Raw genomic sequence first — 21,539 nt, forward strand, 5'->3', positions numbered from 1 at the left:
TAATTTTTCTATTATGTAGTGGGTATACATGAGGTAGGCTATACACCAACATCCAAGTCGCCACCCCGCTGTGTAGTCCCGAGGCCCATGGCTGGGAAATCTGTGTATAGCCCAAGATTCCAGGAGCTTACTGAGATACATCCAAGCCTGTGATTTCTGGGTTTGCAGGCATGTGAAACCTCATCTGACTAAAGAAGATCTTAGAGTGAAAAGTTTGAAATTTATTTTATTCATAAAATACATTCATTTTACTCAATGGGAGTTTTCAAAACAGCAGTCATTATATACAGTATATAGCCTTAGCAAACTATTAAAACAATGACAAGAATAAATGTATAACAAAAATTAACACAACCTTAAACGAAAATGAATAAAACCAAAAACCAAAGCATAAATATCCTAAGATATAAACCCCCCCCCCCAAAAAAAGGAAAATTTCAGGTTTTTTTTGGAATTTCATTATGGAAGAGCAAAAGAGGTGAGGAACTGGCATATTCTCTGTAGTGAATTATCTTCAGCTACACTTGCCCATGACATGGTGTCAGCTTGAAAACTGCACTACAGAGAATCTTATGCTTTTGATGTGGTCTGTCTGGATGGCAGTGTGACATTAACACCGTATTCCTTGTCAGATTTCCATCACATATGGAGTCAGGGATTTTAGTAATTTGTGTTGTGTTCTCTGTATATTAGACTTGTTTTTACACAAACTTTTATCTGGGGATAGTGAGCCAACAGATGTGGATCCGATTGTGGCTGGATCGACTCATGGTAGGTTGATATTTGCCTCACTAGTGAGTTCAAAGCTGAAAAGAGGTGGCATTTTCTGAGGAGGCCTTGAACCTGGAGTGTAGAATGTCATGCCTTCAAGGTGTCTTTGGCTTCTTCCAGCCTTCCCAGTCTCCTTAACAGGTACTGTCAGGGAAAATCAGAAAAGAAAATATGATTCAGAAACAGTTTTGCTGTGCACATGGCAAGAAAATCAGGGCCTATTCACCCCTAGTAAACAATAGTTAAGGAAGGGAACACACCCCATGAACACCCTGGCTGCTGGGGATGGGGCTCAATGGTGGCTGACTTGCCTGAGACATAGTGTTTCTGCTTCAGCAGCTCCATCTGCAGGAGGCTCTCATCCTGGGCTGTGGTCTGCTCCAGTTCCTGCTGGAGGTTTTCAAACCTAGGGGAGGAAGACAGCTGGGACACAAGCCTGGTGGGGACCTGCATGTCAGCTTTTGAGCCCCCACCAGATCTACTCAGCTAGACAATCGAGCATTACCTCTCAGATGAGCTCATTCCCTGCTTCCCCAAGGGAAAAGGGTCAGAGAGCACCCTGGCAAGATTTGTTTTTCTCAACTTTAAAAAACTGCTAGAAGTTGAACTGGAAAATACACACTGTGCTGGATTAGAAGAAACAGCATATTTCTCCAACAGTCCAGAGAAATATCAGTATGAGAAGGTCTGAGGCACAGGTCAGGGAAGATGTACCTGGCCTTGATTAGATACCAGGTGAATGAGAACCTCCTGGAAAACTCTATGCCTGCCCTCTAGTGGAGCCTACACAGCAATGCAGAGAAGGCTCTGATTAATCCTACAGCCCAGACCCCTGCATGGACTTAACTTGTCAACTCCTACTCTGTTTATGACCAGAGTAAATCTTCTCATGAGAAACTGATAAACACCGCAGAGAGCCTGCAATCAGCAGGAGTGTGCTGTATTCAAATCTGCCGAAGGGTAGACACTTATATCTAAACGTGATGTTCCTGATGGAAAATAAAGTTGCAGGAGGACACACTTTCCTTCATGATTGATGATTCCCCTTGTAGGTTTCTGGATGCCATGGGAATATTTGTGGGGAGATCTAATGTTAGATTTGAGATACTCGGAGCATACTAGAGTTCTCAGAAGGGAAGAAGGGGACACAATCCCCTTAAGACCAAGGAGAAAGCATATTGCTTCCTGGACAGAAGTTCCTATTGACTGATTCAGAAATAACACTCTGAGGTGTTCTTTTCCTGGCTGTGGCTGGAAGCTTTGCCAATTGAACAGAAACTCAAAGAGGACAGAGATCCAGGTACAGTGGACCCACTTGATCCACCTGCTTCTGGAATCCTGGACTCCTACCTCATCTGGGACACAGTGAAGTGATGCTGCAGCTTTGCTGCCAAGTCCCTTTGCCTGGTGAGCAGCTCCTTCTGCTTCATCATGGACTGAAGATCTTCCTCAAGTCTTTGATGTTCCTGTTCATTAGAACATTGTGTTTTTAGGAGAGGGTTGTCTGCACCCCTGTACATATAGACGTATGTACACACACACAAACACACACACACACACACTTGAACACCTACATGTACATGGATGCACACATACAAGCACACTACATTGTCTCCATGTTTGCTTTACCAGAAAACACTGATGTAATATGAGATCACCTGGGATACTATGAAGAAGAAAGTGACCTCTCATTAACCCACAGCCTCTCTACCCATATTCCAGTAAAGAGAAAGGAAAACACAAGATGCTCTGAACACAGTGATGTGGAGAAGATTGTGAACTTTTACTCTGTTTAGATAATTTTTCATTTTATTTTTACTTTATATGTGCAGGTGTTGCCTGCCTGTGTGTCTGTATAACACATGCATGCCTGGTGATCTGGGAGAAGAATTCAGTATGCAGATAAGTCAATGTAGTGCTTGCCTTATAAACCTGTACACAGACAGGTGAACCCCAGGGATCCTTTACCAGTAATCCAAGCTCTCCTAGCAAGTTCTCCAGTCTGTGAATTGAAGGCTTAATTCCCCAGCACAGGACCACTGTATGGCAATGGGCCAGCCCCTCGCTCTCACTCAATGCTTCCCAGTGCCTCCAGGAGGAGCAGCTTCCTCCTAAAGAAGCTCTCTAAAGCACAGGTTGCCTCAATTTAGGCCCAAAGCAACATGCTCAGAAACTAGAAAATCTCTAAACTCAGGAGTCTATATTAACCTTTCCTCCAAGTAAGATGACTATGTCAGGTATTTCTTTGAGTAACAGAAGGTTGACTAACTCAGCGAAAGGATTGCATGTATTATTCCATGTTTAACTATATTCCATGGACCACATTGTATGTTTGCACTCATCAAGGATGTGCATCTGAGTAGTTTCTAGTTGGGGGTTTCTGATGAGTCCTGCTGTAACCCTGTTGTCCTCTCTTCTCTGTGGACACCTACTTTACATTCTGGAATCAGTGGTCCACTTTGAGTGTGCATTCAACATTCTGAATAATTTTAAAGAGCTTCTCACAGGCCTACAACATCTTACACTCCTACCAATATCTGATAGTTCTCATTTCTCCCAACCCTCCATCAGGCCGATTTTAACTCAGTATGAAGAAGTTTGGAATAAAAGCAGTTTCTGAGTGCTGCAGACACAACATGGAGTGGGTGCTTTAGAGTGCGATGAGCCTAAGGGGTGCACTGAGACAGCCTCTTCTCACACCTCAGCATAGCTGTGCGACTTCTGCTGGGCTGAGATGCAGTCACAAGCATCTCTGCAGTTCAGAATTTCTCAGGGAATAAAATCCAGGCCAAGCTCCAAGGACAAGGTTAGCTGAACCAAGGTTAGGCAAAGGTGAAAGGAAAATGGCAGCAGACAATGAGGAGAAGAACAAAACAGGATGCAGGGAAGTCATCAGTGGTCAGCCACCATTCACCCAGAGCAGAGAAGGACACAAAACCTCAGGCAGCCTTTCCTCCTCTCAGTAGCCTCTTTCTCACCTTATGGACCCTATTACTTTGTTTTTATCCCGAGGATTTCTTTGCAGATATATAATTCTGCCTCTATCTAAAAAACCTGAAAATTTTAGCCTTCATCAGTTTTCTGTCTTTTGTTGTAGTTAGCTGTGTGGACATGCAGAATGATGGACAACATCATCTGTTCTTTGACTGATGCAAAGTGGTACTAACCAGATTAGGCACAGTACTTTCTCATTCAAATCTGTCTCCACCATTCTTAAAGATGTTCCATTGTTCCGTGAGTGAGTGAACATACAAAGAGAGGCTCAAACACATATTTTCATACCCACAAAATTACACATAGGAAAACACACAAATACACACACACACACACACACACACACACACACACACACACACACACCTACGTCTCTTGAACCCAGAAGGGGAAGGGAGGAGGCTGGAATGTTGCAACTCCTTTTGTACTACAGGGAGAGGTAGTGGGTCCTCCTTGTTGTCTACAAGCCTCTTAGACACAGCCAGGCTTTTCTGCCCTGTCCTGAAATTATTTCCCCTCCTAGGACATTTTTTATCACAGACTCAATGATTGTACAGATAAATAACAACCTCTGCACAAATGAGTTTGACCACACAATACCAAGTACCCATGGAAGAGGGCTGGACATGAAGCCTCCTGATAGATCCAAGTTGACCCATCATAGTCTCCTCACTAAACCTGCCCAGATTCTGACACAAAAGACATTGATTGCACTTGAAAATGGAAATCACCATTGTCATTACCCAACAACCTTTGACTGGATTACAGTGCATATTATGTGAAAACAGCCCCAGTTAAGTCAGTAGGAGGCTACTTAGGTCACCCACAGCACTTTTTTGAAATGCAATATTCTATACATCTAGTAGGAGGAGTCTTTCTAAGACACAGCTATAAATATGATAGAGTGAGCATCAAAATGTCAGGTTCCATGTTGTGTAGGCAGTAAGATAAACCAGACATTTCATGGGACGTTATCCCTATTCAGTGAAAGAAAAGTCTACGTTGATTTTTAAAATATCTCCATTGTTTGATTTTTTTATTTATTACAAAATGCATTTGTGAACCGGGCGGTGGTGGTGCACGCCTTTAATCCCAGCACTCGGGAGGCAGAGGCAGGTGGATCTCTGTGAGTTTGAGGCCAGCCTGGTCTACCAAGTGAGTTCCAGGAAAGGTGCAAAGCTACACAAAGAAACCCTGTCTGGAAAAAAAAATGCATTTGTTCCAAACCAATAAAAAAGTGCAGAAATGAAGAGAAACCAACAAGTGAGTTTACTTTCTGACCAAATGAATCATTTATCAATGAGATGAGACAGTAAAAGACAGGAAGCTCTAGTGTGAGGAGACAGGGATCCAAAGACCTGTGGCTATCCACTTAGCCAGAAGAGAAATTTTCAGGTTCAGTGAGAGACCCGGGCTAAAGGGAATAAGGGAGAAAGCAACAGAGGTCTCTTGATGTGATCATCTGGCCTTCCAACAAACCCACAAATGTAAGCATCCTCAGGCATGTACACACCACACACACACACACACACACACACACACACACACACACACACACACACTCACACTCACCACAAACCATAAGTGAACAGAATGCAATGAGGAGGACATCAACTGAACGAGGATGGCATTACCAGTTGAATTGAGACTCCTCACACTAGCTGTTTCAAGTGATACCCACAGTTCTGCTTTCCATCATTTTGAGACTAAACATGCCTGGGGAAACTTGCTGTGCTTCTGCAGGCTATGTTAGTGCACTTGGAGAAATTGTTCTCTTAAAATCTCAAATCTGCCACCCTGACCCTTGTCTGTCATAAGCCCTGGCCACATCCCTGGTCATCCAGTGAGCTTCCGAGTGTAAGATCCAGGATGGGAGAACTTGCCTTGCCACTCAGAGCAAACAGTACTGACAAGCTGTTACTTAAGTTTCTGTTAGTGTGAACCAAGAGCTTGGATTGGTAAAGAGAACACCATGGCAGTCTCAGAAGAAGAGGGTAAAATAGTATATGACACCCAAAAAGATGTCCACAAGACCCAGTCATTTGGCTTTTGTAGGGGACATTCCTCCTTCCATGCTGTTTCTGCCTCTGATCTCATATGACCTATGCCAAGCAAATGAGACCCAGACCCTTGAACTCATTCACACAGATCTCTGTGCTACTCCCTAAGTGGCTCCCATCACAGTACTGCTGCCCCATACTAGCATATTGGTGAGTGACATGTGATTGACCCATCTCCCTCAATGGACTGCAGCTTCTAGCAGAGCAGTAGGGTTCCTTGCCAGTCATGCACTGTCTTCCAAGAGGCTAACTCCCCAGAAAGACTGTGAATGATCACAGAAATGAACTATTGGGTGGGATGGGTCAGGTGGATAAGTGAGTAGATGGTTACATGGGCGTGTGTATATGTGTGTGTATGGGTAGACAAGTGGGTGCTTGGCCCTGCTGCTTCATCCTACCTGCTGCTGCTTTGTCCAGAGGTCATACATCTTCTCATGGGCCTCCTCACAGAGCCTTCTGGCCTCCTCACAGGACTCTTGTAGTGAAATCTGCTCCCCATGCAGCTTTCTGTTGTCCTCTTTCAACATGCTCAATTTTTCCCTTAGCTGAGTCCATTCACTCAGGAGCTGACTGTAGAGGGTGCTGAAATGTCACCAAAAATGATGAGCTCCACCTCCATCTCCCACTCCTACTTCCTAATACCATGATTCCTGCAAGATCCCTTGTCCCCTTTCCCAACAGCCCTTGCGAACTCAAATTAGCTATGGTAGCATCACTTAGGTGCAGGCCAAAGCCAGAGAATAGCCAAATTCCTGAAAAATTCCAACAACTTCTGAAGACCCTGACAGTAAAGGATCCATGTTCCTCTGAAAACTGGATCCCCCACTTCCCACACACACACCCTGGTGTTTAATTGTTCACAGTATTGGGAAAACATGAGCAGGTAGAAGGAATCCATGCTCTGAGCAGGACAGAAGATCCAGCAGGAATACATTCCATCTTTGTGTCCCATAGAAACCATTCTGTGAGCTCCTGCCAGAGCCGCAGAAACCATTCATGGTGCAAACCATGTTTTCTGTCTAGAAGCTCCAGAAGTTGACAGGAAAATGTTGAGAGGGGCTCTCAGACTCTTCACTCTTTGGAGAACTCAGTTTAGGAGGCACAAGTCCAAGAGATATAAGGCAGGCTGCTTGCTAAGAGGTAAACAGACTAGAAACACAGCCCAACTTTGTTCTAAGGTGAAGAAGTTACTGAGGGATGTTTTACTGTATACTGTGAATATGTGTTGCTCCCATTGGTTAATAAATAAGCTGCTTTAGCCTATGGCAAGGCAGGATGGAGCCAGGTAGAAAAATCCAGACGAGACAAAGAAGAAAGTCAGAGGTAGAGCATATGCCAGCTGCCACCCAAGGAGAAACATGCCAGCAGCCTGGCCATGCAGAAGGCATGTGGCAAAATATAGATTAACAGAATGGGTTAAGTTAAGATGATAGAGCTAACTAGCAAGAAACTTAAGCCATCAACCATACAGTTTGTAGGTAATATAAGCCTCAGTGTGTTTATTTGGGACCATTTAATGTAGGAGTTAGCTCTGACAGATTTCTCCTGATAGCTGCATCAGGCAGGACTGGAAAAACTTCAGACTATCAGAAGCAGTCCTTACCAATTTTTACTAAATTACTAAATTAGGCACTCACTGGTAGGAGTTGGTCTGCTCACTCAGCTTCTTGCACTTGTACGAGGCCTCACAAACATCCTTAGGGAATTTCTTTACATCTGACATCTCCTTCTTATGCTGAGTTTTGAGCATGTCAATCTCAGATTTCAGCCTGTGGTAGGGCATGGCCCAGGACAAAAGAAACCCATGAACACGGGTGTCAGGGACCACATGAATTAAGGTTCTGTTTTGTACTACACTAGCCCACTGGATGTCACACCCTGCATTCTATACTGGATCTCCTGGTGTGCATTAGACTTGCCTCACTGTCCCATGGCCAGGAAAGGCTGGGGGTCAATAGGGAAGGAGACAGGACTACAGGAGCTCCCTCAGTAGCCCTGGACGGGTAGACTAGCTCTCTAAGAAGGTCTTGGAGCCTATGGCACAGATCCGGGTCTATCTGAAATCTGCAATGGCATTCCTACTGTATTGAGAAAACAGTTTCTTTCTCCTTATAAGGATACCCAGAACTCATAATCAGTATTGCCGCGGAGGAGGCACTACATGAGGATGGCTGTATAAACTCCTTTACACAGATAGAATGTCACAGAAATGCAGATAGGGGGCATTGTCTCATAGTGTAAGGAACAAGCTGAGAGGAGCAGAATTGAATTCCAGGCCTTCTGGTCACACACAGATGGACTGAGTAGGACCACCAGGCCCTTCAAGCTGCTCCCATAGCAAAAAGCAAAAGTAAATATCAATTCAGAGCACTGAGCATCTCCTAAAAGCCAATGCCTGTCAAGGCCTCTTGAAATGCATGTTGTGATCTTACTCCCTAATGCCCTACTCTGTAGATTGTGATTCAGGCCACAGGCTCTGGTTTTCATTTGGAGGAATCAGAACAGCCTATGTCCTATCTCACTCCTACAGGCTTCAGTTCTGCCTCTCAAATGCACTCAGGACACTGTAGGGTCAAGACAGTTACCAGAGAAATGGGCATGATGAATACCTGTTGTTCAACTCATTGTTGTTATAAAGGGCCAGGAGTTCCAGCAGTTCATTCCTCTCATTGGTCATCATCTGTAGCTGAAGGGTCAATTTATCCACCTGGTTCAGCTGGTGTTCCTGCTCAGTGAGGAAGAAGGGTGTGGATGATGCCTTCCTAGTAGTCCCTGTAGGTACATAAACACAGTGAATTTGTACAGACGAATGGCATAGGGCCAAGAGATCATGTGGAGTCCCAAGAGGAGGCCTGAGGAAGAGGAAATGCATGGCACCCGGTGAAGCCCTCAAATATCAGAGCAGATATCCTTAAACTGGGTCCCATAAGCCATGTGTCTGTCTCCAATCTCTAAGGCTAAATATATGCCTTTTGACCTACTGCAGCCCCACTGTCCCTGAAAGGCATAAGGAAGGCCAGCCATGTTGATTTGGAATTGTCAGCCGATACCTGATACGGTGCAAAAAGTCCTGGATTGCCTGGTGCTTTGAATCTCCCATCCCTGATAACCTGTGTGCAGGACTAAAGGCACCCAATGTCTCAGACCTTGGTACATGGATAGTAAGTTTCCCTTCCTGGTATTTATATCAGATATCCATGAAATCTACAGAAATCTACTGAGAATAAAGTGCAGCAACATCCTACCCTGATATCTCATTAGTGGTTCTGTGCCTCCTTTAGCATTTGTTGACAATCATAATGAACTGAAAAAGGTCCCAGCAAAGCAGCTGCTTCCCTGACATTTCCTGGCCCTCTGCCAACTAATCATCAGATGTCCTCCACTTTCAATCCGCTCTTTAGAATCCCATGTAAGCTGCATAGGCCCATTGCTTCAAATGATCACAGCTACTGAAACCCATTAAGAGAATGATCATGTCTTGCATCAACTGCTGCTTAGAAATCCAGGGCTTTCTATGCCAATTAGTGTGTTCAGTTTTGCCAACATGTTGATTGGTGAACCTTTAAACACTTAATGAATGCCTCAATGACAAATGGCATTGCCACAACACTGGTGATTCCACAAAAGATGCCAGTGACACTCAGGATACAATAGAATTTCCAGAGAAGGGACAGTTAGGGTCACTGCTAGTATCATCACCTATCTGATAACAAACTCTTCTCCAATTCACCAAAAGCCAAGCTGCCCTTTCCAGCACCTTCCCTGAGACAGGGGAGGGCCTTCTGCATCACGTCATTCTAATCCAGTGATCTCACTGATTCATTAGAATCTACTTCATTCTAATTCAATAGTTCATCATGTGTGGAGGGGAAGACTGGTCCAAACACTGCCCAGGAAAGGCTCTTCTCATCCCGAAGAATGCTAACTAATGAGATGAGAAATAAAGGATGCTAAGAAATTAGCTCAGGATAATGGGAAAGGAAGATCAGTTCCACAAGGTGAACAACCAAATTAGAGAAGATCCACGGGGCAGTTATAATGTATGGGGATGGTGGAGGATTATGTGGGTCCTGTAAGAACAATGATAAGTCACATAGGTAATGATGAAACTTTTGCCAAAAGCTTCACCAGAATACATTCCATCCATCATGATGTTAGCCAAGGTGTTATCAACTATTAAAAGATGTGACTGAAAATACCTAAAGACTGGGCTTCCACAGGTGAGCCCTCTGACACCAAGAACAAATACTTACAGGAAGAGTGATGTCCCAGTAATGCACTCAAGATAGAGGGAAGATGACTGGCTAGTGAGAGGGCAGGAACTAAGAAACCTTAGGGACCACTGACATGCAGCAATTCTTGGTGGCTCCTGCCTTGCCAGTGGTTGTTATGTAAAATATGAGAATCTCTAGCATTGGTCAGGGGACTTTACTCTCTTTGTTATTAGTGACACACACCAAAAGACATCCAGTGTGGGTGAAGTGCAGGGCAGGCACTGAAACCTCTTTAGTCCCTCTGGGCTTCCTTCCCACTCAGAGTGAAAGCAGAGGGCCCTCAACAGAGCAGCTGCAGCCTTGACCATCCCTGGCTCTCTGCCAAACTAACCAAACTCAACTTTGTTCTGCTCTTGAAGAATTCAGAGGACTAAAATAGTCCCATTGCTTCTCAGAAACTCTCACCTGCTTAGCCTCACTCCTGGAAGGATCAGCTGAAGCTTTCCTCCTTCAGGAAGCCCCCCCATCCCTTTCCCAGGACTCACTGCGCTTTCCCCAGAACCATTTATTTCTTGATGTGTGACATGGAGACTGAAGGCCATCTTCCTTCTGCCTCCCTTTGGTCTCCCTGTGCTCTCCATCCTGTCTCCCAACAATCCTGTTCAGTCTAGACAGCATGTCTGTAGGTGAAACACGAGGCACTGCACAAATGCCACAGTGACAGTTGGCGTTGCCACAACACTGGTGACATCACATGGAATGCCTGGGCTCTCCAGGATACAGTAGAATGTCCATGTGCTGATGTCAACTGGTATACCTATTTCATCCCTACTACATACCTCACCCAAAAGTGACTTGAAACCAAGGTGCCATTTTCAGGAGCCTCTGGATTCACAATGGAAGCCTTTAGGTAGATCCTCCTTCCAAAGCTAGAAATCTAGGCCTCTGCTTCATTAAAAATTTATCTAAGTGAAGTTGAAAGCTCACTTTGCATGCACTGTCCAGGGTTGGATTTTCCCCTCCTTAAGATTCATAATCAATATTTTGAGAAAAAAAGGATGCTCAGAAATTTGGTCAGTACAATGGGGAGTAGTAGGGATGAGAACTCTGAAGTTAACAATCCCCAGGGAAAACCTAATTTTAGAATTTAAAATTTCAGAATTTTAGAGATTAGTGGGCTCAAAAATGTTACATAGTTAGTTATGAATATTCCCCCAGAGTGGCAGTAGAGCTCACTCAAGCTATGAGGTTGTGAGTGAAGATGTGACTAGCTCTGGACAGGTCTGGTTGGAGCCACTGAGACCAGGTTAGCTCTCAGATATTGAAAGCAAGCAATTCATGGAAAGAGTATGATGACACAAACCTTGAATTCATAGACTGTGGAAAATGTAGTGGCAAGTCAGATTTCAGTGTGGGCGATGGAGAGGCATCATGAATGAAACATAAATACACACACACACACACACACACACTCACACACACACACAAACTAGGCATTCAATCATGGAGTGGAACATGATGTAGATCACTGCTATGGTGCTTCAACCAGTAAAAAATGGCCAAATGCCTATTTTTCTAGCCATGTGTTCTAATCCACATGCTCTTGAATAGGTGGCACTGCTATCTTTGGGTTGAAGATCCATTAGGAGAACATGAGAAGGGCAGGTAAGGGGAGAGACTCAAGAGATGTTGCATCATACAGCTTTGTTATATGCAAACCTCACATTTCTTATCGTGACATCGCTATAAAGAGAATCCAGGTCACATGGTCAGCATGGAATGCATGTTCTCCAACCAAATCTCTGGACCTAAGCATAACCCTTGCAACCTAGGACTGATGAAACTTTTAGGTGATCTGTGTCATTTCAGATTTTGAAGCTTTAAGCAAATAAATGTGATTGTCAACTTTATTTCTAAATAGATTCTTGTGAAGACCAAAAAGTTGAGGACATATTGGAATTTGGGAGCAAGGCATGTCTCCTAAACTGACATATAAACTATTTTAAGAACACAGATGACAGTATGGGGGAAAGGAAATCAGAGGAGAGAGGTGGTATAGAGAGAGGGGGGAGATACTGAGAGAGTGATTGCTCACATGAATCCAGAGATGAGGCAGTAGATCTAGATGGAAAAGTATAAAGGATTGCCTGCAAATCCCAGTAATTAGAAAGAGTCCCGAGTCAGCTGTATAGTTGAGACCTCAGACAGCTTGGTCTTTCTAACAATCAGTTGTGGAACATCACACTTCCATGAACAGATACCCTGCCCAGGATATATAGTTATTCACCCAGCAAAGACAGAAACCCCTTCTGCATGGTCCTGCCTCTTATCTCACTGATGTCCCATCCAGAGGAGGGTTCATGTTCTTCCAAATGCCCTGAGATCAAGCTGACAGGGGACAGTACCTGCCTTCTACAATATTCATCTCAGCCCACTCTTGGTAGTTGGATCATGTTCAGGAAATGAACTGGGGGATAAGACTGTGCCTAGCCGGTTCTCAAAGTTCAGCCTTGAGACTCCCCCTCTGTGAATGTCAACTCTCCTGTCTTCTACATGCAGGGGTCTGCTGGTTTCTTCTCCTTTTTACATGGTTCAGGTGACCCAAAGGAGAGCCTCCTCAAGCTTATTCACAGCTGCTCAGGATACAGCCTGGCTTCAGACTCCCCAAATCTGGCCTCAGCAGCCATGAGAATGGTGGCACAGTCAACATGACTTTTTTGAGACACAGGCTCTCCTGGCACTTGCACTGCAGTCAGTCTTCAAGTCTCCTCCTCATTTCCCAGTTGGTTGAGGTCAAGGCATGCATCACTATTCCAAGCTCCTTTTTTCTATTTCTAAATGTTCAAACATCCAGAAAGATCCAAACTCTAAAATGATTGTGTTCTCAGACCTTTCCCACAGGCCATTCTTGACCTTTGGAAATCCAGGAGCCAGTGTTGTTTGAGTGGCTACTTCATTCCCAGCCTGAGGCCCAGATCTACAAAGGCAGGCTGTGTGAGATGGAGTTTTCCATGGTGTGATGTCACTGGGGGAGTTCCCACAGAGCAGAGCTGACTCAGGCTGCATTGTGAGGCTGGTAAAAGTGACTTTGAGCCTGACAATAGGTACCTGATAATTCTACCATTCCCTGGTCCTTAGATGGCTCGTACCTCAGGGCCTTAATCTGATCGTTCCTCCTAGTCTGTAAGTCCACTGCCCTTCAGTGCAGTTGCGGAGGCCTAGACACTTTGATGCAGGAAAGTTGGGGCCCTAAAGCCAGTTTATGCTCTATAGGGAGATGCTGTTTGATGTGTTTTTGTTTTATTTATTTATAAAAAAGTTTTTTTTTCAATTTTACATACCAGTTCCTGTTTTCCCTTCCTTCACTTTTCTCATGCCTCATCACTCCCCAGCCCACCTCCCATCCACTCTTCAGAGAGGGTCCGGTCTCCCTTGGGTAGTCAACAATGTCTGGCATACTAAATTGAGGCAGGACCAAGCAGCTCCCTTCTGTGTCAATGTGTTTCAAAAAGGCATTTTGTGCACCTGGTATAAGTTCTGGTTCCATTGCCAGGGGCTGCCCAAACAAATCTAGCCACATATCTGTCACCCACATTCAGAGGACCTAGTTTGGTCCTGTGCTAGTTCCGGCCAGAGTCCATGAGTTTCCAGCTTGGGTAAGCTATCTCTGTGGTTTTCCCCATCATGGTCTTGACCTCACTTGCTCCTGTGGTTCCTCCTGCCACTCTTTAAGTGAAATCTAGGAGCTCAGCCCAGTGTTGGTTGTGGATCACTGCATCTGCTTCCATCAGTTACTGGATGCAGGTTCTATTTTGACAATTAAGGTAGTCACTAATATAATTATAGCGAAGGTATGTTCAGGCACACTCTCCATTATTACTTGAAGTCTTAGCTGTGGTCATCCTTGTGGATTACTGGGGATTCTCCTAGCACCATGTTTCTCCCTAACAACCTAATGGTTTCCTCTATCAAGGCATCTGTTTCATTACTCTCCCTCTGTATCCCTCCCTCCACTGGGCCATCTCATTCTCTTCTGTTCCCATCACCCATCCCCTCATTTCTACCCTCTCCCACTTTACCCAGGAGATCTTAACTATTTTTCCTTTCTAGGGCCCTCCATGTATGACACTCTTAGGGTCCTCCTTTTTACATAGCTTCTCTGGGGTTGTGGATAGTACCCAGCTTACACTTTGCTTTGCATCTAATATCCATTTAAGAGAGAGCACATACCATGTTTGTCTTTCTGGGTCTGGGTAACCTCTCTCAGGATCTAGTTTCATCCATTTGTCTACATATTTCATGGTATTACTATTTTTTAGCACTGAGTAATATTCCTTTGTGTAAAGGTACCAAATTTTCATTATTCATTCTTCAGGTGAGAGCCATCTCGGTTGTTTCCAGGTTCTTGCTATTACGAATAATGCTGCTATAAATGTGGTTGAACGAGTGAACTTGTGGTATGATAGAGCATCTTTTGAGTATATGCCCAGTAGTGGTAATATTGGGTCTTGAGGCAGGTTGAGTCCCAATTTTCTGAGATACTGCCATACTGATTCCAGAGTGGCTGTACAAGTTTGAACTTCACCAACAGTGGAGGCTTGTTCCCCTTGCACTGCATCCTCTCCAACATAACCTGTCATTAATGGTTTGGATCTTATTCATTCTGACATATGTAAGATGGTATCTTAGTGTCATTTTGATTTGCATTTCCCTGATGGCTAAGCATTTTGAGCAATTCCTTAAATGTCTTTTGGCCATTTAATATTCTTCTGTTGTGAATTCTCTGTTTAAATGTGTATCCCGTTCTTTAAGTTGGATTATGTGGTATTTTGATGTCTAGTTTCTTGAGCTGTTTATATATTTTGGAGATCAGCCCTCTGTCAGATGTGGATTTGGTGAAAATCTTTTCCCATTCTGTAGGCTGCCATTTCATCTTGTTTACCCTCTCATTTGCCTTACATAAGCTTCTCAGCTGTAGGAATGTCAGCTATTGGTGAAATTATTAAGGCCACTCCACATAGTTAAAAGGGAGGTTAATTTTAATACAAGTGAAGGGATAGGTACCAGTGTCTGGGAAAGGTGTTTTGCAGTCTGGTAGTGTTCTCTGGAGAACTCTGCTCAGTCTGCCTCCAGCGTCCAGGGTCCAGGAACCAAGAGAACTGACCCATCTGGATCTCGGTTCTTCATGGTCCTCTCTCAGCCCTGCCTTGTAGATGTGACAGTTACCAAAGCCTCAGTGGGGTTTGGAACTTCCAGATCAAAGATGCAATGGCTACCCACTACATCTCCCCTTTTTTGTCTAAATAAGAAAGTTCTAACCTAATACAAGACTATATACAAAGGATTGATAATCAAATATTGTGAAGGAGTAATGAGGCATAGTGACCTAGATAAGATGGAACTTCAACCAATACGAACAATATCAAGCAAGAAACACATACTAAAATTCAGAGAAGTCTAGAGTGTAGGTAAATAGCATGTTACAGTGATCATTCCAAAAGGTGTCCTATCATAAAGAACCTGAATCTAATATTAATAATATGTTCTATCTAATATACACACACACACACACACACACACACACACATATATATATTAAATATAACTGCTAGTCTTCAAAGATAGAAAGGTAGATTATTGAATCTACTTTTAAAATGGAACTACTAGTTTTAAATATTTCAGAATGGATTGGATTTTTATATATTATATATAAATTATGTATATTGATACAGATTTGAGATTGATTTTGTTAGAAAATACTGCACATATACTTCTATCTTGTTCAGTGTATCATTCCTATACAGTTCATTTCACAATGCAATGCAATTTTCAGTCCTTGAAAGTTATTGCCAACTATTTAGGATAATAAAGAAATGCAGGTTAGCATTTTGTCATTACAATGAAACCTGTAGTCATATTAGCTCTGTCCTCAAGGTCAAGCAGAAATATATTTTAGATAGACAGGTCATCTTAAAGTACTTCAGAGATCTGCAGAATATGACATTTAAAATGATAACATATATATTTTTTTCTTTTTTTATGACTATGAGACATGTCTGTTCCTGGGAGCATCAATCTACTTCAAAGAAGATGATGATAAGTGAAGAAACTCTATATAGTGTTTACTTTATTTGTATCAAATGTTAGCCACTGGGTAAGAACGTGACCTTATATCAACTGCTGACAGTATGCTTTCCAAAATGGACAAGTGGGACACACACAAAAAAAGACTGTTGCACCTTGCAAAGACAAGGTAGGAATGCCCTTCAGAAAATCTTGCTTCACAGATGAGTCTGTAAAATATGCTAGGCCTGTAGGCCAAAGATGGATGCCCCAATGTTGCAGAGAAATCTTGAGTGACAGTCTAGGCAACAAAATGTTTGTGTCATTTCTCACATATTTTGGAAGTTGCTTAGTTATATTTCCTATATACTCAATATTATTTCCTTCTCGGGTCTCTGAAGGAGTTGAATATTAGATAGTTATAGTTTTTCTTGTTAAGATATTCAGAAAATATACTCACTAAAGAGGTGTAAAGTATATAAGTTTGAAAGACATCAAAAGCTATTTTTCGGTTGGTGAATTAGACACAGTCATTGCAACAGTTAATGAAAATAGAGGTCATAAATTAGAAACAGAGCAAACAGGAGTTTGGTGCGGTGATCTTTGTGGATTACTGAGAGCCTCCCCAGCACTTTGCATCTTTCTATTCCCATGATGTCCTCATCTATCATGGTATCTTCCTCCCTGCCCTCCCACTCTGTCCCTGTTCCAGCTTGACCCTCCCATTTTTTTATGTTCTCATCCCCCACCCTCGCCCACTGCCACCCTTTCCCACCCACTCTGCTCATGTAGATCTCATCCACTTCTCTTTTGCAGGGTCATCCATGTGTCTCTCCTAGGATTGTTCCCTGTTAGCTAGGCTCTCTGGAATTGTGGGTTGCAGTCTGGCATGCCACAATTCTTAAGTGTAGGTTTCCATCCTCAATAAGATAGAGGAATGGAACACTGTGATACCTTGACTAACTCCTCAGATCATTAAGATGCCTCCTTCCCACTACCCTTCAAATGTCATGTTAGGGCAAGAAAAAAGCATCCATGGTAAAAAGAATAAAAAGGAAACCCAACACTAAGGAGACTGAGTTAGAAGGACTGCTGGAAATCTTGAATCCTTCAAGGCACCTTTTCTAATTACCAGTCCAAAGATATCTGCACAGCTTGACCACCTTCGTGTTTCTCTGAGCAGAGTGAAGCCTGGCCTCTGTGACACTCCATAAGGAATCATTGTCATGGTTACATGTGTGTCCTTGACAAGTTGGCAGCTCACACTATTAAAGTGGCCTGTGATTCACAATAATAATAATGTGAGCAGGAATCAATTTCTGGTAAGTCAGTGGAGACATTCTTTGTGGAAAGACCTGATCACACAACAGTGTGTGGAGATGACAGGGAGCTTTCTTGAAAGTGATCACAAAGGCATGGTTCATTGTTCCAAGGGTTTTCAAGACAAATAAGATTTTGAGAAATGTTTCCATAGCAAAGACCAGAGGAACACCTTCACAGTGCATGCCATGAATGCCACACAGGGGAGGACACCATGCCCACACTGCATAAGAGGCCACATGAAGATCTCCACAACCCTCATGTGCCTATCAAGGCAGTCACTAGATCAATAGAGGACCAGTCTCTGCTGTTATATTAACTGCCTGTGATATGCCTTCATGGGAGTAGACCACAGAAGGAAAAGAAAGGCAGCAGAAACCTTGTTGAGAGTTTATTATGTTATCTTTACTGAGAAGCAACAATATTCCACATGAGCTCAGGGTACCTCTTTACCATGCCTACAGTCACCAATGCAGCAGCAAGGACTCTCCCAAGTACCACTGTCTCCTCCTTACTTCACTTTTCTATCTGTGTAATATGTAGTTTATTTCATCTGGACTCTGTGCTGTGTGTATTGGTGTCTGCACCTATTTCCCTTGGAAAGAGCCAATGTTCCTCAGAATATACTTGAGATGTAAGGGAAGGGAAATAAATACAGTCCTACATCAATATGCACATTTTTTTCAGAATGGCTGAGCATAATCTAAGGCTAATTATACATTACAAAATAGCTTCAGATAAACCTGGAGTCCAGAGTATCCATTGCTTCAACCCTAAAGAGAAACAGGTACCACACAGTCCCAGAATATCAATGTAACCAGGCTTAACTCTAACACAAAAACTGCCTAGATACTGCTATACCCTCAAAAGTAGCCCAGGCCAACATGGGCCCTGAAAAAATCCATGCTAAGTACCTAAAGTGTAAGTAGACCAGGATTAAACATTAAACCAAAGATGTCAAGAGAGAAGTATTCCAAGGCCTAAGGATGAACCTGATGATGACCAGGAATAAAGCCTAAATTAACAAAGGCTTTCCCTTACCCAGAAAGGCCAGCAACCAACCCTAAGATTAAAGTGCCAAACCCTGACCTAAAAGAAGCTTGCACCAAAATCTGAAGCTGAATAAACTCTGGCCCAGAATAAAAACAGAGGTATCCCTGGGCCAGTCCATTAAGCAGAAGAGCCAAGGCCAGAAGAGAAGGAAAAGTAACAAAATGAAATGAAACAAAGAGAAAAGAAAAGAATATCCATGCCTAACCTTGACTATAAAGAGAGCTGGCCCCATCCAAGAGGGAAATGTGTCCTACCCTATCACTCAGAAGAAAAATATCTGGCCTAAAGAATGCAAAGGAGAATATCCATGCTTCAACTTTACCTGGACTGATGCCAGGGCCCTCACCAAGATGAGAAGTTGGCTTCAGCATAACTCTGACCCTGAAGCCTGTGCCAAAACTAAGAAAGGATGTGTGCCCAGACCAATCCTTCAAATGAAAGAGGCCAGGGCATTCCTTCCATTTTTTTTTGTCTTTTCCTCTACACAAGCCTCTACCTTCTTCATGTTGTTATTCATAAGGCTGTTTTCTTCTGCTTCTTCCAATTTTTGATGTTCAGGTCTAGATGTTGGAGGCAGGCTAGGTTCTGGTGGTGCTGTATTGCTCTTCATTTTGTTGTATGTACTTCTGCCTTGATGTCTGTCCATCTCCCTGTGGTTCGTTCTTGGTCTTATCAGCACACTTGGTTCAGACAGAGCTGACAGATTCAGGAAGTCTCTCTCTCTTGTCCCGATGGGAGCTCTCTTGTCCAAATGGGAACTCCGGGACAGGATGGAAGCTCTTACCTGGATGGGAAGTCCGGGGCAGGATGGGAGCTTTTGTCCAGACAGGAAGTCCAGGGCAGGATGGGTGCTCACTACCCCCACATCTGACAGAGGACTGATATACAGAATATATAAAGAACTCAAGAAATTAGACATCAAAATGCCCAACAGTTCAATTAAGAAATGGGCTATAGAACTAAACAGAGAATTCTCAACAGAGGAAACTCAAATGGCTGAAAGACATTTAAGGAATTGCTCAACATCCCTAATCATCAGGGAAATTCAAATCAAATTGACTCTGAGATACCACCTTATGCCTGTCAGAATGGCTAAGATCAAAAACACTGAAGACACTTTATGCTGGAGAGGATGTGAAAGTAGGGGAACTCTCCTCCACTACTGGTGGGAATGCAAGCTTGTACAACCACTTTGGAAATCAATATGGTGCTTTCTTAGAAAATTGGGAATCAATTTCCCCCAAGACCCAGCTATACCACTCTTGGGCATATACCCAAGAAATGCTCAATCATACCACAAGAACACTTGCTCAGCTATGATCATATCAGCATTGTTTTTAATAACCAGAACCTGGAAACAACCTAGATGCCCTTCAACTGAAGAATGGATAAATAAATTGTGGCACACATACACAATGGAATACTACTCAGCAGAGAAAAACAATTGACATCATGAGGTTTGCAGGCAAATGGATGGATCTAGAAAAAATCATCCTGAGTAAGGTAACCCAGACTCAGAAAGATAAATATGGTATGTACTCACTCATAGGAGGATACTAGAGGTGGAACAAGGATGACTGCACTGCTACTCCCATCACCAGGGAGGCTACCTGGAAAACAGGACCCCAAGAAAGACACGAGGATCGCCCAATGACGGAGAAATGGCTGAGATCTACATGAACAACTTGGGCATGAGTGGGAGTAATGAAGGGCGAGGGTCGAGGGAAAGAGAGCCTGTGGGAGCGGGAGATACCAGCTGGATCAAAAACAGAGAGGGAGAACAAGGAATAGGAGACCATGGTAAATGAAGACCACATGAGAAAAGGAAGAAACAAAGTGCTAGAGAGGCCCACAGAAATCCACAAAGATACCCGCACAATAAACTGCTGGCAATGGTCGAGAGACAGCTAGAACTGACCTATTCTGGTGATGGGATGGCCAAACACCCTATCCAGAAACCCCATACAAGGACTGAGGAATCTGGATGCAGACATCCACGGCTAGGCTCTGAGTGGAGCGCCGGGAGTCTAATTAATGAGAAAGAGGAGGGTTTATAGGAGTAGGAATTGTTGAAACCAAGGTTGGATAAAGCACAGGGACAAATAGCCAAACGAATGGAAACACATGAACTATGAACCAAAGGCTGAGCGGCCCCCAACTGAATCAGGCCCTCTGAATAGGTGAGACAGTTGATTGGCTTGATTTGTTTGGGAGGCATTTAGGCAGTGGGACGGGGTCCTGTGCTCATTGCATGAGTTGGCTGTTTGAAACCTGGGGCTTATGCAGGGACCCTTTGCTCAGTCTGGGAGGAGAGGACTGGACCTGCCTGGACTGAGTCTACCAGGTCGATCTCAGTCCTCGGTGGAGGCTTTGCCCTGGTGGAGAGGGGAGAACAAGGGAATCTGTGGCTGATATGTAGAACTGAATGGTATTGTAAAATAAAAGGAAAAAAATGTAGAATATCGTGTTATGCTATGTAAGTAGTTATTATGTAAAACTGTTAGGAAATGATAAAAACAAAAGACAACATATGCCCAGTTCCAATATTTTTTCTTAATATTTTTAGTTTGTGGAAGTTCAAACCTACAAAGCTACAAGACCAAACGTACAATGTCTTTTGCACTCTACAGAAGGCATGTATTGAAGATTTTTTTAAATGTTCAATTTTTTGATATAATTACATTTGCTGGATAGTTTTATGTCAACCTGACAGAAGCCAAAATCATCTGAGAGGTGGGAACCTCAATTAAGAAACTGCCTCCAGAAGATCAGGCTGCAGACAAACCTGTAGGGCATTCTCTTAGTGATTGATAGGAAAAGGCCCGAGGAATTGTGAGGACCCCTGGGCTGGTGGTCTTGGGTTCTAGAAGAAAGCTTGCTGAGCAAACCATGAGGAACAAGTCAGTAAACAGCACATCTCCATGCCCTCTGCATTAGCTCCTACCTTCAGGTTCTGGCCCTGTTGGAGTTCCTGTACTGACTTCCTTCAATGGTCTACTATGATGTGGAAATGTAGGCCAAATAAATCCTTTCCTCCCCCCCCCCCAACAAAAAGAAAGAGGCC

General features: G+C 43.4%; 2 protein-coding genes and 1 long non-coding RNA gene across 3 annotated transcripts in view; 1 reads left to right on the forward strand and 2 right to left on the reverse strand.

The window, feature by feature from the left end:
* The window catches only part of LOC143269222 (zinc finger protein 431-like), a 223,037-nt gene that overhangs the window by 124,956 nt on the left and 76,542 nt on the right, over positions 1 to 21,539 (reverse strand). The gene's annotated exons all lie outside the window — the stretch shown is intronic.
* Positions 1 to 21,539, forward strand: part of LOC143269225 (uncharacterized) — a 115,901-nt gene that overhangs the window by 75,797 nt on the left and 18,565 nt on the right. The window lies entirely within an intron of this gene.
* Positions 211 to 10,779, reverse strand: LOC143269210 (disks large homolog 5-like). Its single transcript, XM_076554231.1, has 7 exons — positions 10,585 to 10,779; positions 8,435 to 8,597; positions 7,463 to 7,594; positions 6,224 to 6,407; positions 2,122 to 2,237; positions 1,083 to 1,177; positions 211 to 915 (listed from the first exon to the last, which is right to left on the reverse strand). The coding sequence occupies exons 1-7, from the start codon at positions 10,715 to 10,717 to the stop codon at positions 767 to 769; spliced, it is 972 nt and encodes a 323-aa protein (XP_076410346.1). The 5' UTR covers positions 10,718 to 10,779; the 3' UTR covers positions 211 to 766.

The sequence above is a fragment of the Peromyscus maniculatus genome, chromosome 18 (assembly GCF_049852395.1).
Source record: "Peromyscus maniculatus bairdii isolate BWxNUB_F1_BW_parent chromosome 18, HU_Pman_BW_mat_3.1, whole genome shotgun sequence".
Taxonomy (NCBI): domain Eukaryota; kingdom Metazoa; phylum Chordata; class Mammalia; order Rodentia; family Cricetidae; genus Peromyscus; species Peromyscus maniculatus.

What these genes read in the sequence shown, in the direction of transcription:
- LOC143269210 (XM_076554231.1), bottom strand. Translation starts at nt 10,717, where the DNA reads ATGCTGTCTAGACTGAACAGGATTGTTGGGAGACAGGATGGAGAGCAC. An exon ending in AACAATGAGTTGAACAACAG is followed by an intron (nt 7,595 to 8,434) that starts GTATTCATCATG and finishes GCCCTACCACAG; the next exon opens with GCTGAAATCTGAGATTGACA. An exon ending in GCAGAAACACTATGTCTCAG is followed by an intron (nt 916 to 1,082) that starts GCAAGTCAGCCA and finishes TTTCCCTGACAG; the next exon opens with TACCTGTTAAGGAGACTGGG.